At 42.8% G+C, this 14,335-nt stretch overlaps 1 protein-coding gene across 7 annotated transcripts in view; it reads left to right on the plus strand.

The window, feature by feature from the left end:
- CNTNAP5 (contactin associated protein family member 5) overlaps positions 1–14,335 on the plus strand; it is a 397,960-nt gene that overhangs the window by 358,266 nt on the left and 25,359 nt on the right. For all 7 annotated transcript variants that reach the window (XM_039494759.1, XM_039494757.1, XM_039494760.1 and 4 more), the window contains 2 exons: positions 10,425–10,555; positions 12,420–12,504. In XM_039494759.1, the coding sequence (XP_039350693.1) occupies positions 10,425–10,555; positions 12,420–12,504 (216 nt within the window). The remainder of the gene's footprint in view (positions 1–10,424; positions 10,556–12,419; positions 12,505–14,335) is intronic.

Here is a 14,335-nt window from a genome sequence, read left to right on the forward strand (position 1 = left end):
TTCTAGGAATTGCGCCACCCCAATCAGGGCGGCAAGCCGTGGGGAGCGCTCTGCCAGTCCCACAGCTCCGGTGGACCTCCCGCAGGCGTGCCTGCGGATGCTCCACAGAAGCAACGGGACCAGCGGACCCTCCGCAGGCATGCCTGCGGGAGGTCCACCGGAGCCACCTGCCGCCCTCCCAGCGACAGGCAGAGCGCCCCCCGCAGCATGCCGCCCCAAGCACAAGCTTGGCGCGCTGGGGTCTGGAGCCGGCCCTGTGTGTGAGCATTTTAAGTGTACTTGCTCCTATTACCTTGCACACGTTTAGTTAAACACGGAACATCTTTTTCCTAGCAAGAGCAAAGTCTTTAACATTCTTAAGCCAGGCAAAGGCAGTAAATTGAGGGCAAAATTCAAATAAATCCACATGTGCATACACACAAAGAAAGAAAGGTTTTCTTTTTCTTTTCTTCACAGATTGCTGAGCCTCCCACTTCTGCATGAGTCCATATTGCTCAATCCTTTGTCTCTCATATTAAGGGCCACCATCACTTACACTGAGTCATACCCAACTCTGAGCGTCATGCTTGGAGTGAAGTACTATGAAGCATGTGGCAGAATTGGACCCTAATAAGTTGTGCTAATGCAATATTCTTATATGTCTATAGCGCTCTTTGGCCTAAAGGGTGTCAATGGTCTTTACAAATCAGATACAGAATGCAGTTTGCCCACCATCAAATTGCAGCTCACAGAGCTTAGGACAGTAAAGTAGGGGACAGGGCCATGGCGAGTAAGGTTAAGGACAGGGCATATTGAACAGGCAGGAGTAGAGGAAAGAGGTCAAATTGGGGCATGTGGGCTATGGTTTTGTGTAGGGCAGTGGCTCTCCAACAGTGGTCTATGGCTGACTGATGAGCACTTGCTGGTTGTCCCGGGAGAGCTGGCTGAACCATGGCACTGGTGGTTCCTCCCTGTTTCTAGCTGCTGAATCACATGGACATACATGAATACTTTCCAGATATTGTTTGTTCATGCAAGCCGTTGCTGTAGTTAACACAGGAAAATGATGTTATCTTTAGGGGGTTTAGGGATCTGATCACACAGTGCAATCATGAATGGAAAAGGAGGCAGCTTAGGTAATTGTAAATGGGAGGTGATGTGATCTGAGGGAGAAGAGCAGGGGAATCAGGACTATTAAGGCTGGAAATAAAGTAAATCTCTGTGTAAAATATGGTCCATGCTATGACAGAGGAAATAACTACATAACCTAGGAAGTCTCCCTGCCAAAATCATACCACACAACATGGAACTTGTGGTGGTACACAGAATGCACTTGCATGTATGTAGAAAATCAAGATGTTGATAAGAAGTTTCTATTCAAATCCAGCGTGACTAAGCCTTGGAGGCAGTAGGTGGACTTGACTAGCAGGCATCCAAATGAGATTTGCTTCAGCTTATGGTCTTCTAAACCTCTGAGCACGTGAGACTTATTTGAAAGGAGAGGCAGCCAAAAGCATTCGGCCATGGACTCTGGCAGATTTCTTTTTTCCTGTCCAAGAGGAAGGAGATACAAGGGTGGCTTCATTAGCTCAATTTGTGGAGGTATTTTATGCATTCAAAACACTTCAGGTTACTGAATGGTCAACAGATGCCCAAGAGACGCAAAGGGAACAGCTAGAGGACTGTAATTGGATTATATAAAGCGGGGACAGAAGAGCAGCTGTTTGTAACTAATCTGTGCTGCATACATACAGACTGACATTGAGCATATTGACATCCGGGATAAAACCCAGGACCATTGGCTGCAAACAAAGAGGTCTCTAGTACTTGATTTTGAGCTGAAAAGAGAATCGTCATTCGCTGTTGCAAGCAGTAGGCTTTTATCATCTACAGCTCATCCAGTAGAAGACGGTTTTCTACACATGCCCTCTGGCCAGTGTATTGCAAATGACAGGTCATTAGTTCAGAAAAGGTGGGTGAGGATCTTTTATTGAACCAACTTCTGTTGGTGGGAGAGACAAGGTTTTGAGCTAACACAGAGCTCTTCTTCAGGTCTGGGAAAGGCACTCCTAGCCTCATAGCTAAATGCAAGGTGGAACAGATTGTTTAACATAAGTACTTAACACATATTATAAGGGACCATTTGGAGCAGAGTGTCCTGTTAATACTTCTGCAGTTGTAAGACAAAAAGAGAGGATTACTGGGTTACAGATTGTTGTAATAAGCCATAAATCCAATGTTTCTGTTCAGTCCATGATTTTTAGTAATGAATTTAAGCTCCCGGGCTCGTCTTTTGAACGTGTTGTGCAGGTTTCCTTTGAGGATGAGGATGATAAATCAGACATAGAGTGATCGCTCTGTGAAAAGTGTTCACCCACAGCTGATAGGGCGTTTTTGTCTTTTATCATTTTTCTGTGTGAGTTCATCTGAGAGTGTAGTGATTGTCTGGTTATACCCACATATTTGCTGTTGGAGCATTTAATGCACTGGAGGAGGTACACCATATGTTGTGATAGGCATGTGTAGGACCCAGGGATCTTGAAAGGTATGTTGTGGGGAGTGTTGATCATGGTAGCAATGGAGATATACCTGCAGGTTTTGTATCTGTTGTTCTGGCAGGGTTTGGTGCTCTTTGAGTTGGTGTGTCCTGGTCTTGCTTCTCTCATATCCTGGGACTGACAAGGCTACAAATACACTGCCTAGGTCATTTGTTGTCTTGTTTGAGGAGCTGACCTCAACCCACACTGCAAAAATTTACAAATTAAAGAAATATGTAACTAATTCCTCTGAAATATATAATGGCCTATATTTTGCTACAGAAATGTTGTCATGATGAAACCATTATTATTTATTTGTAGTATGGTAGCCTCTGGAACCCCAAGTGAGATCAGGGTCCCATTTTACAGATGGGGAAGCAGCAGAGAGAGATTAAGTGACTTAATTGATGTTCACCACAAAGTCTGTGGTAGAGACAGGAATTGAACCCAGACCTCCTGAGTTGTGCTCTTAACCATGTCGTCATTTCTCTGGTCATCACCATTAGTCTGATGACACAACGGCCTCAAACCTCTTGAACAAGCTATTCTTGTATGGGGTAAATTTGCTCATAGCTGTGAAACCCAAACTCTGCCCTGAGGCTTGCAATAAATCAAGCCAGCTTGCTGATGTGAGAGTCAGACTTGTCCAAGCTCAGGAGCCAGCAAAGTCAATGAAACATTAGGCAATATTCAGAAGCCCCTAATGATAAGGGGCACAGGGCATTGCCAGGGGATTAATGACTGGTTGGGTGATGTTGATGGACCATGACACAAGCAAGGACCATTAACCTCAGACAAGTCATTCACAGGCAATGAACTAAGCATGGTGGTTGAAGAAAACAGACACATGGTTTTTATTTTTAAGTTTGATGCTTCATCCGTTGATCAAGAGCCATAACGAAATGTACAAATTGACTGTATCATCTGTCCAACCCATTCAGTTCATATTCCATCATGATCTCATTTCTGAAGGTTATTTTTTGTTAATTACCATGAGGCAAATCCCTGGTTGGACTGGTGACTGTGTTGTGGCGATTGAAACTAGAATGGATGGAAGATAATAGCTTGAGTTTGAAAATAACAGGCCAGATGCACAACTAGGGTAGATTGGTGCAATTCCCTTGAAGTAAATGGAGCTCTACCAGTCTCTTCCAGCTGGGGACCTTAGCCTGTTCTCCCCATGAGTCATTCATGAATGATTAGTACTGCATTCTTGTGGGAGAGGATAAACAGACTGCTTTTGCAAACATGTCTACTACTTGACACGTCAAGTGAAATCTCCAGTGTAAGAGCAAAGACATGCAAGTTGAAATATCTAAATACAAAGATTGAGTAAACCACATAAGAAAGCCATACTGAGTCAGACCAAAGGTCCATCTAGCCCAGTATCCTGCCTTCAGTCATTGGGCAATTCCAGGTGCTTCAGAGGGAATGAACAGAACAGGGAATCAAGTGATCCATCCCCTGTCGCCCATTCCCAGCTTCTGGCAAACAGAGGGTAGGGACACCATGCAGTCTGATCTAACTCCTATTAAAGTCCTTGGAAAGACTCATTACATACAGTGAGTATTTTAACAGAGTAGGGACTTCAGCATCAGATCCAATATTTATCATATACATATTTTTTTAATTAAGTGTCTTAAGACCAATTAAATGGAAGAACAAAACGTGTGAGCACAAAGCAGTTTTCTGGTGCACAATAAGACATGAAGGAATCAACCTTGTCATTTGAAAGCATGTTTCTGTGGCTGCAGGGAGTTTTAACTGGTGAAGCTGATCCTTTGAGTCCTGCTCTGCCTAGTCAAACTGAGTCACTTGCTGAAAAATATCCTTAAAACTGCACCCTTATTGGAGAGCAACAACAGCTCCATTAATTCACTAGAAATAAATGTTATAATAATAATAATGCCATGCCTTTACATAGATCTCAAAGCACTATACAAAAAAGATTGAGATCATTATCCCCATTTTACTGATTAGGAAACTGAGGCACGTGGAAGGGACATGTCTTGCCCAAGGTCACCCAGCAAACCAGTGTGACACCAAGACCAGAAGCCAGGTCTCCTGAGCCACTGACAAGTGATCTAGTCACTAGATAACACTGTGGGCCTTGTACATATATACATACACCATATGTGTTAGAGATGATGCTTACATGATAAATTTCATAGATATGTGGTGAGTATCTCTGTCCATCATCTTCTGCCCACTGACCTAATCTCCCAAGGATTTATTTGTTCTACTATTCCAAAACTAGAAGCACATGCATGGCTTGGTTCTGTTACGCATTATGGCCCCAAGCCTGCAAATGCACCGCTGAGTAACTTTTCTCATGTGAATAGCCTATTGAAGTCGATGGAACTGCCCAGGTGAGTAAAGTTACTCAGATGCGTAAGTATTTGCAGGATGGAGTCTGGTGTTTGGGCCCATCTAGATGCGGGGGACAGGAATTATTTGGGCTTCAGTTTCAGCTTTGGGTAATTAGTTTCTGGCTTTGTACCGATAAGCAGTTGCTATTTCATTTTTCCCCTCCCTTGCATGAGCCTGTTCTTTTCATTTCTGGCTCCCGAGCTCATTGCGTTTACATGGGACTCAAGTTCCTAACCTCCTTAGGCACTGCTGCAAATCCCATTGGGCACCTATCTACATTTAGGCGACTAAATGTCCTTGTAAACCTGGCCCGCGGTGCACGACAAAGGTGAATTGGGCCCCTGGAGCCCAAAGGAGGCAGTTTTTAACCATGTCCTATATGGCAAAATAAATCCAATAATCAATAAATAATTATACATTGCAGTTATTCTTTTGGAAAGACCCAAATCTGACCCCTAGATCTAAACACTCCCATCTTGGGGGGGAGCACTTAAATTTCATATAAGGATTCACAGCTCATAGCGCTAAGTGCTAGCAGTGTCCATCCATTTAGCTATTTTAAGATTTAATAACTAGAGTTTTCCTTTAAGACAGCACCACAAAAAATAGCTGAGCAATAGCAGCAGGACACCACAGGAAAACAAAAGCGGCAATCTCGCCTCTCCGTTTTCCATGTCTGTGAAAGGAACATTGATGGCACTTTTTTTTTTCCTCCCACTTTCCAAAAATGTGCAAAGACTTTCTTAGTTAAAAGCCACTGGACGATTAAGAAGATGGGTCCTGTTATTTCGTAACACCAGCTGCACATCCTGTGAAGAGTAAATTTGTTGAGTAAACATCCCTTGGGAGAGGCTGCTAATTAAGGAGCAGGTTTCCTACCCAGCTGTTACAAACAGACAAAGAGAGAGAGGTCGTTCATTTTTAAATAGCCAAGCTGTAAAGGGGAAGAAGTACTGCAGCACCAGAATTCTGCAAGCTGCCAGGGAGCTATTTGGTAGTGCCTGGCACTGAAAACAATCCTCTAGCACCATGTGATGTGGAATTAACAGAACAAAATTTCACCTAAATCATTGCAAAGGGCTTTCTGTACATGATTTTTAATAGCTGATTTTGAGTGCATAGCATTATTAATAGCCTCACAAATGTTATTTTCCCCTGTTTAATCAACTGTCTCCCTAATGATTTTCTCTCATAACTACTGCTTGTACGTATGCTGTGGAAATATCAAAGCAGTGTGGTCACTCGTTTAACAGTCTGCCGAAGTCATTCTGTGTTCAGCTGTTGTGTGTATAGAGGGTCTGTCAGGAGTTTTACTTGGGGCACCTGGGGTGGATGGTCGGAGCTGAGTGGTTCCATGTCGTTCACCCACCCCCCTACTTCTGGGTTCTCAGCGTGAAACCATGGAAGGGCTCTGAACAAACAAAAGGAAGTAGTTCTTCACACAACACACAGTTAACCTGTGGGACTCATCTGCAGGGGATGTTGTGAAAGCCAAAACTATAACAGGGTTAACAAAAAGAAATAGATAAGTTACTGGAGGACAGGTTCATCAATGGCTTTTAGCCAAGATGGGGGATGAAGTCCATGCTTTGGGTTTCCCTAGAGTCTGATTGCCAGAAGCTGGGACTGGATGACAGGGGATGGATCACTCAATGATTGTCCTGGTGTGCTAATTCCCTCTGAAGCATCTGGCATTGGTCACTATTGGAAGACAATATACTGGGATGGATGGACCATTGGTCTGAGCCAGTGTGGATATTTTCATGTTCTTAATGCCATTGGTAGGACATGCAGAAATCCCCCCGTTTAAGAAGTCTTGATGTAAATACTGGGTTAAGGATCCTTCCAGACTCCTTAGCAGAACAGGTTTGAATTCCAAATTGAGCACCGTGCAGTTCACTGGGTGAGGAGACCCTAAAGGCAAGATCAGCGTTTTTGGAACTGCGTGCCAATACGAAGATACACAGGGTAAAATTTTCAAATGTGCCTATGTGATTTAGGAGCCAATGTCTGGTTTTTTCCAAAAAACTGCTTCAGAGCCCAAGTCTCATTGACTGTCAGTGGGACTTCGGTGCCTAAGCCACCTTGGCACTTTTGAAAATGTTCCCCTTAAATCTATATTTAGACACCTAAATAAGGGCCTGATTTCCAGAATGGCCGAGCATCTGCCGCTCCCACTGACTTGGATGGAGTTTCTCTTGATTTATACCAACGTATTTGAGATTGAAACGAGGCCCACCTGGTGTGATCTTTCTGACGTTAATGGGGGCTTTGTCATTGACTTCATTTGGAGCAGAATTGAGCCTATATTGGTTATTTATTTTCTCTTCTCACCATCCGTAGCAGAATATAGCAACCATTACAGAAGAAAGGATCAGGCCTGTCAAAGGGTATTTTTCCTCCTAGCTCCCTAACATGAATAGGAAGTTTGCAAGCACGTCCCCTGGACGGTAACCTTGAATTAAAATAGCCGCCTGTGGTTCCACTCTTGGGTCACTGCAATTATACAAGTGCTCGCCAAATGCACATGTACTTATTGTACTCCTTTTTCAAGAAATCATCGGTAACTGACCGTCACTTACACTTCTATTTGTGGAAATGCACACAGCTGGCGCTGCTGATACCCACGGTACACAGGTGGCAGAAAAATAACTATCCTGTTGATAGAGTTAACTGAAAAAAGAACATATGGGCCATGTCATAATAGATAACATTATGGCTGGGATGTTTGTTTGTGTCGTGCAATTTGTGTCATTTGATAATCTTACTCATGGTGGGTTATGCCGAGAGACCTCTAAACAGCAGATTATGTTTGTTATAGAGACACAGAGTCTGGACTCTGGTTTTTGCTGTGCTCAGTGTAGTACTCAGTGCACAGGGTTTGTATAGGTGGTTTTAAGCTACCTTTTATGTTCCTCCAATCCTGGAGCTGGGACTGTCCCCAGGGTAGATTAGAGTAGCTCCAGAGGGTGTTTTAACAGCCAGGGATGTCCAAGGTGTAAGAATCCCCTGGCCATGTCCTCTTCCCTGCAGCCACAAGGAGCGGTGGGAGTGGTGTAAATGCTGCTACACTGGCTCTCCACCCCCGCCAAGGATTTCTCAGAAGATCATTTAAGTCAGTTTTGCATCACTGGAGACTAGCCATAGATTTGAAGGCCAGAAGAGACCCTTGTGATCATTCAGTCCAACCGCCTGCATTTCAAAAGCCAGAGAATTTCACCAGTAAACTTCACCATAGCGGGACCAAGAATCTGACCTGTAAGGCAGAACTGTCCCTCCATTGTACTTAGTTAATTGCATTGGTCCCCAGGAATTCCATGGATAATAACCAGGCAGTGAAGCGGATCATTGCTTGAATACTGTTGCATGTCTTATGTACCTGCTTAGACATGGCAAGCGAAGGTCAGGATGACAAGCCAAGCCATCATTGCAATGAAGTTCCCAGATGTGTACTGCTGTGACTATCTTAATTCCTATTAGAGAGACAACACTTAATTACTATTGTGAGATAGAAACAATGCAAAAATCATAGTAACCAGAATTATGCCCTTGCCTGTTTTTGTGGTTAGTGATACCCCGGCATAATGAGACACAGAACTCCAACCAACCAGATAATCAAAATTCGAAGTTGCACACAAGGTTTCTTAATAATAATTAATAATGCATTTCTCTTTCTATCACACATTTTAATGTAATGAAAAGTTTATGTAAATCTCCCAGAATGAAAAGATTTGCTGCTGATTGAGGGCCAAAATCTGCTCACAGTTACACTGGTGTAAATTCCAAAGTAACTCTGTGGCAATCAGTAAAATTGCATATTTGTGTTGATGTAAATTTGGCCCCAGGCAAAATCCCTTAGTTCAAGTCAATGGTTTTGAAGAGCAGAAGTCCAAAGAATTCTTAGCTGGAATTTAAAGAAAATTAATTGGACTGAGCCCTTCCAATCTTTACAAAAGGAAATTTTGTAGATATTGAGTAAATGATTTTTTTCTAATGCAATCTAAGAAAAAGAATAAATGGATCAGAATATCAGCTCATGTAAACCAGTGTAGCTCTGAGGCTTGTGTGCCCTGGATGGTTAGGAAAATGCATTCCTTCTACTGAAGCTCTTTTCTGAAAAGATTCCAAGCCCGAGACTGAAAGAACTCCTACTGAAATCATTGGGAGATCAGCACACAGTGACATGCACCCATGTGAAAAGGGCCAACGTTATGCCTATGCCTTTTAAAGACTTTGCGAGGACTTTAGCAGTGTATAGGATGTGTGCTGCACAAGGGCAGATTTCACCCAGGGAGAACTTCTAAGATGGGACTAGATTTGCAAGCTCTGAAACAAACTAGAAATAAAAGGGTGGAAAAAACCCCATAGTGACAGCCAGTTCCCCTCCAGGTCATGTTCACCTGCATCCATCTCCAAAGTGCAGTGATGCATGGAATATTTGGAGGTAATGCAAACAAAAGCATTGGAATGGAAGGAGATAAGAGTTGCTTATGATGGTTTTTAGGAGAGGGAAAAAATAAAATGAGGAGCCATTGCTCAGCAGATTGTGAGATTATATATATTTATTTCTGCCTCCTTTGAGATACTGTATTCCTGGAAATGAATGTAGTAAAATAACTATGGAAAAGGTTTTTTGTTTTTTTTTAAACTCTGTAGAACCAAAAATGTTCAGCATGTGTCAATTACTGACGTGCAAGAAAGCCCCAAAGATTTTCAGAATTTTGTTTTGTCTTGTTGTTACCTAATTACATGCTGAACTGCAAAGGTTTGTTCTTCACTTGTCCAAAAAAATTAAAAGGATGCAGTCAGTGCATTTTTTTCCCCAGAGCTTTTAAAATCATATTCTTTATCCTTAATCTTTTATGGAAAGATTTAAAGTGATACATTTCCTTTTTCACCTTGTGTACTGTGGGTTTGCTATTGTTTGGCTTTTCACAAGTGCTGGGCAGCCACAACTGATGTTTTATTACAAAAGAGCAGGGAAAGATTTGTTTGTCTTTGGGTTTGAAAAGAAATGCCATAGCTTTAGATGAATTAGAACCATTCTCATTTTCTTTTTTAAAAAAAAAAAAGTACAACATATTGTCTGCTACATTGTCCGTTACATTTCACTTTACTGTCTTCTTGAAGAGTAATAATAAAACCCACAAATATTACTGTAATGAAACAGCTCTCGACCTGTATGCCCTCTGGTGGAAATGATCATTCATACAAAGGAGTCTAATATAGATCAAATATTGTGCAAATGTTAAATGTGTGCCATATGGAGAGAAAGACACATTCCTTTAATATAGTTATTTGTTTGATCATTTCAGTTATATTTTTGCACAATGGAATTTGTAAGCTAGTGCGAAGGAAGTTTCCAACAAATTATTTGTCGTGCTTTTCATTAAAGTTTGACCATTTTTATTTTAACTTGTTTAACTTGTGTCACTGGTTTTATAAAAAGAAATGAATGTTGCGTATTGTGCAAAGCTGTTGAACCGTACCTAGTTATGGACACACGTTTTATAGGTGGAAATGTGCTTTCCTTTTAAGGAAGCTTACAAGTCCGATACAAGTTGAGTAAGGATGGCTTCTTCATTTTCACCATTGACTCTGGAAACCTTGCCAACCGGGAATTACACCATGTGAAGATCAACAGAGAAGGAAAAGAACTCCTCATTCAGGTATCAAACCTACCTGCCATGGTTTACTTTCAGGGTCCAACTCACTACCTGTGCCCAACATTAATTGGTACCTTACTCCATAAACAGTCCTGTTGATTTCAATGGACTTATTTAGTAGGCTTCATGTCACCATTTGTGCAAATCCCTACTCGCTGGTGGGAGCAAGGATTCACAATCTGGCACCACCGTGAGCAAGGCTGACAGAACATAGCTCTTACCAGATTGTGTTTTCAAATAATGTTGTTGATTATAATCTGAAATAAGGCATATGAGGCAAATCATTAGGCTCATAGACTTTACGGCAAGAAGGGACCATCATGATCACAGAACTTGATGCACTCAGGGTCATAACCTCTGGCTGAGTTACAGAAATCGTCAAATCTTGATCTAAAGACTGCAAGTTATAGAGAATCCGCTATTTACTCTATCTCAAAACAGCAAATGACATTCCACAACACAGAGGAATGCAACTCCCCTCCAACCCCCCCATTCCAGGTCTCTGCCAGTCTGACCTGGGGGAAAATTCCTTCCCAATCCTAAATAAGGCTATCAGTTAGACCCTGAGCAAGTAGGCAAGACCGTGCATAAGACCTCAGACACCTGGGAAAGAATTCCGTGTAGCAATTCAAAGCCTTCCCCATTTAGTGTTCCACCTCTGGCCATTGGAGATATTTGCTAATAGCCGGCACAGATGGGCCATATGCCACTGTCAGCAGCCTCATCATACCATCCCCTCCATAAACTTATCAAGTTCAGTGTATTGGCAAATTTGAACAAAAGAGCCACGGTGAGTGGAGGCATGTGGGAATCTCATTAATTTCAGGTGTATGTGTCCCAGAGTTGAATGTGACCCATAATTTGACTACATGAGGAGGAGGAAGGACTGATAGGGTTAGATTGTGTGACTATTACCATTCACATAAACAGTCCCATTGACTTCAGCAGGACTAGCTATGTAAGTGCTTACCTCATCTACTGTGACAACCTTCCATCAGCGGATGAGAGCCCCAAAGTCCTGTGCACCAACACTCTCCAAACACATCATTCTCACTGTCCCTTTGAGAAGCCATGCTGAGTCCAGGACCTGGTAGGTGGCCTGTTAGGGCTAACAAGCAACCTTGTGCTGTCCTGTTTTTCAAAAGAAGAGCAGGGAGTGAGTGCACAGCAGTGTCTGATGCTCTCATACCCAGGGGAATTTTGGCAGCTTTTTGGCAAGCTTCTGCTTGTTTGCTAGGGCTGAATGGTATTTTCTGGCAGTTATTAATGAAAAGAGAGGGCAAGGCAGAGACAGGAAAGGAGGAGAGAGGTAAGGAAAAGGCAGTGAGAGAGAGCATCACACTTTGGTTTCAATTTATTGGCATAAAACTATATACAGGTATTGGCTAAGTGAATGTAGCACATACAGCAGGTGGACCCAATTCTGATCTGTGTCTAAAGCAAGCTTCACACTACCAGTTAGGATTTATAACTGATCCTAACTGTTATAAATTAGTTGATCTTATAATATTCCCTTATATTGCAGCTTTTTCCGTATATTGCTAATCCTTGCCAGTCAGTTTCCAGTCAGGCTTCGTTTGTTTGCCTGTCTGTGGCAATCAGAGATTAATAGGTGAGAATTCTCAGTGGGGGCATAAGCATGTGTCAGATATTTTATAGTTTCGTGCAGGAAAGGTTTCTTTAGAAGTCTGCTGTATGAATACTCTGACACACTTTTTTTGGCTTTTTCTGCAAAATTCAAGTACATTCACTTTGCGATCAGCGGGAGGCAGGCATTACCTGTATCCAGTGTGGAACTTTTTCTACAAGATACTTCAGGGGTCTCTGCATGCTGCAATAATCAACTGTTTTTATTGACCTGTTGCAGGTTGATCAAGTTCTCAAACTCAAGCACAACCTCTCGGAGATTGACTTCAAGGCCATCAAGTCGCTCACCTTGGGCAAGGTCGGAGGTAGGCTGTGCAAATGGCTTGCTGGTTTGTTGATTGTACTGTTAAGACTCTATAATTATCTGTGCAGTGTGATAGGCTTTTTTTTAACCTGTAAGGACTAAATATAACAGAGCTGTTATTTACATAGTAGCAGAAGCCCAGTGAAAAGCTTGTTGGTAGAAGCTTTGGCGATGTGAGTTGTTTGCCCTGATAGCAACGTTAACCTCTCTCCTCTTGTTGAGCCATCTAGAAAAGGATGTTGGGAAGACCCAGTCCCCCATGGCAGCATAGAGGCACTTCTGAAGCTCAGCATGCCCTGATTTACACCCCTGTGTGATGTGCAGCTCCACTATCTCATCTTGGGGGAGGGCAGAGACGTGCCCTCACCTCCTCCCCATCCTCCTTGGGGCTCAGATGCCCCCCTCCACACTAGCTGAGTGCTGCATTAGAGAAGCAGTTCCTGGGCTCTCATACAGTGTAGGAGCTGCAATTCTGTCTTCTATTTCCACAGGCCAGGTGAGCTGGGGTGGCCTTTTGATTCCCTCCCCTTTAACACTGCACACCTATCTCAGGGCCAGGAAGAATCTACCAGAAGCTTCAGATGAAGAACCCTTATTTTTCTGTTCTCAAGTGGCCATTTTCTCATATAAGTTCCATTATTCGTTCCTGATAAGAACCTAATAGCCTCTTTATTATGACAAGAGAATGCTGTTGCTGGTCCCACAGCGAACCTGGACATCCAAATCAAGTCTGCCGTCCAGAGTGCTTACCGCTGAAGTGTCTTTTACCACCGCCATTTAAAGGTTCACTAATGGCCCCCAAAGCCTATAGAATTGAAAGCCTTTTTGGCAGACAGAGAAAATAGACATCCATTTGTGAGCTATTAATTGTATATAACAACAGCGCACTCGGTATCGTTCTTTGCCAGGTAGTATAAGTAAAGGGACTGATATTTTTATCTTGTTTATAGCCAAGACTTGGCCTGTCTGTAGAGAAAAGCATCTAACAGCAACCCAAGCGCTGCAGAGCTGGTTTAGGTGCCTCAGAAGTTGGCACTCTTCAATGCTAAGCTAATACCCCAATTGTGCAAGGTCCCATTGTGTTGCTGAAAGCATCTGCTTCCGCCAAATCATAAAACCTCCCCGTGAGTGGTTCCTAAAGTTCCTAGAGTACTTGTTAGAAGAACAGAGGTTTCAGACAGCTTGTGTCATGGACAAATCCCTCTTCTGTTTACCTCACTTGTCCTGTAACTTCAGGTAGATATGTCATTCTCCATTTCCTTCATTAAAGCTCTGTCGTGTTGCCTGGGCCAGAAACCTTCCTACCCAAATGGTGGGAGAAGTGTCTGCTGTACATAGAACATGTAGAATTTGGGCTACGGAACCCCACTAGTTAAACAGGTGCCTTAGCCCTGGTCTTTCTTCCCAAATCCAGTTTTAAACTACATTTTCCTTAAGCAAACTTCTCCCCTCTATTTTGGTTGCATACGCCGGTGCCCTTCACTCCCTGTCCTACACTGTTGTATGGTGTATGCTGAGAGCTGTTAAACAGCAGCCATGTTTCATCCCAGAAGTAGCCGCCTTTCAGTCAGAAGGGTGGGAGCTCAGTTCTGCAGTCATCACATCTCACAACCCTTAAATAGGAGATTTATCTGAATACAAAATGTAGGATTGGGCCCCATCACTTTGGGATGTCAGGTCCTGTATAAGTGATATGATTATTATTATTATTATTGGTCTAAATTTAAATAAATGGAGATATACCTAGAACTGGAAGGAACCCCAAAGGGTCATCGAGTCCAGTCCCCTACCTTCACTAGCAGGACCAAGTACTGATTTTGCCCTAGATCCTT

The sequence above is a fragment of the Mauremys reevesii genome, linkage group 11, assembly GCF_016161935.1.
Source record: "Mauremys reevesii isolate NIE-2019 linkage group 11, ASM1616193v1, whole genome shotgun sequence".
Classification (NCBI taxonomy): Eukaryota; Metazoa; Chordata; order Testudines; family Geoemydidae; genus Mauremys; species Mauremys reevesii.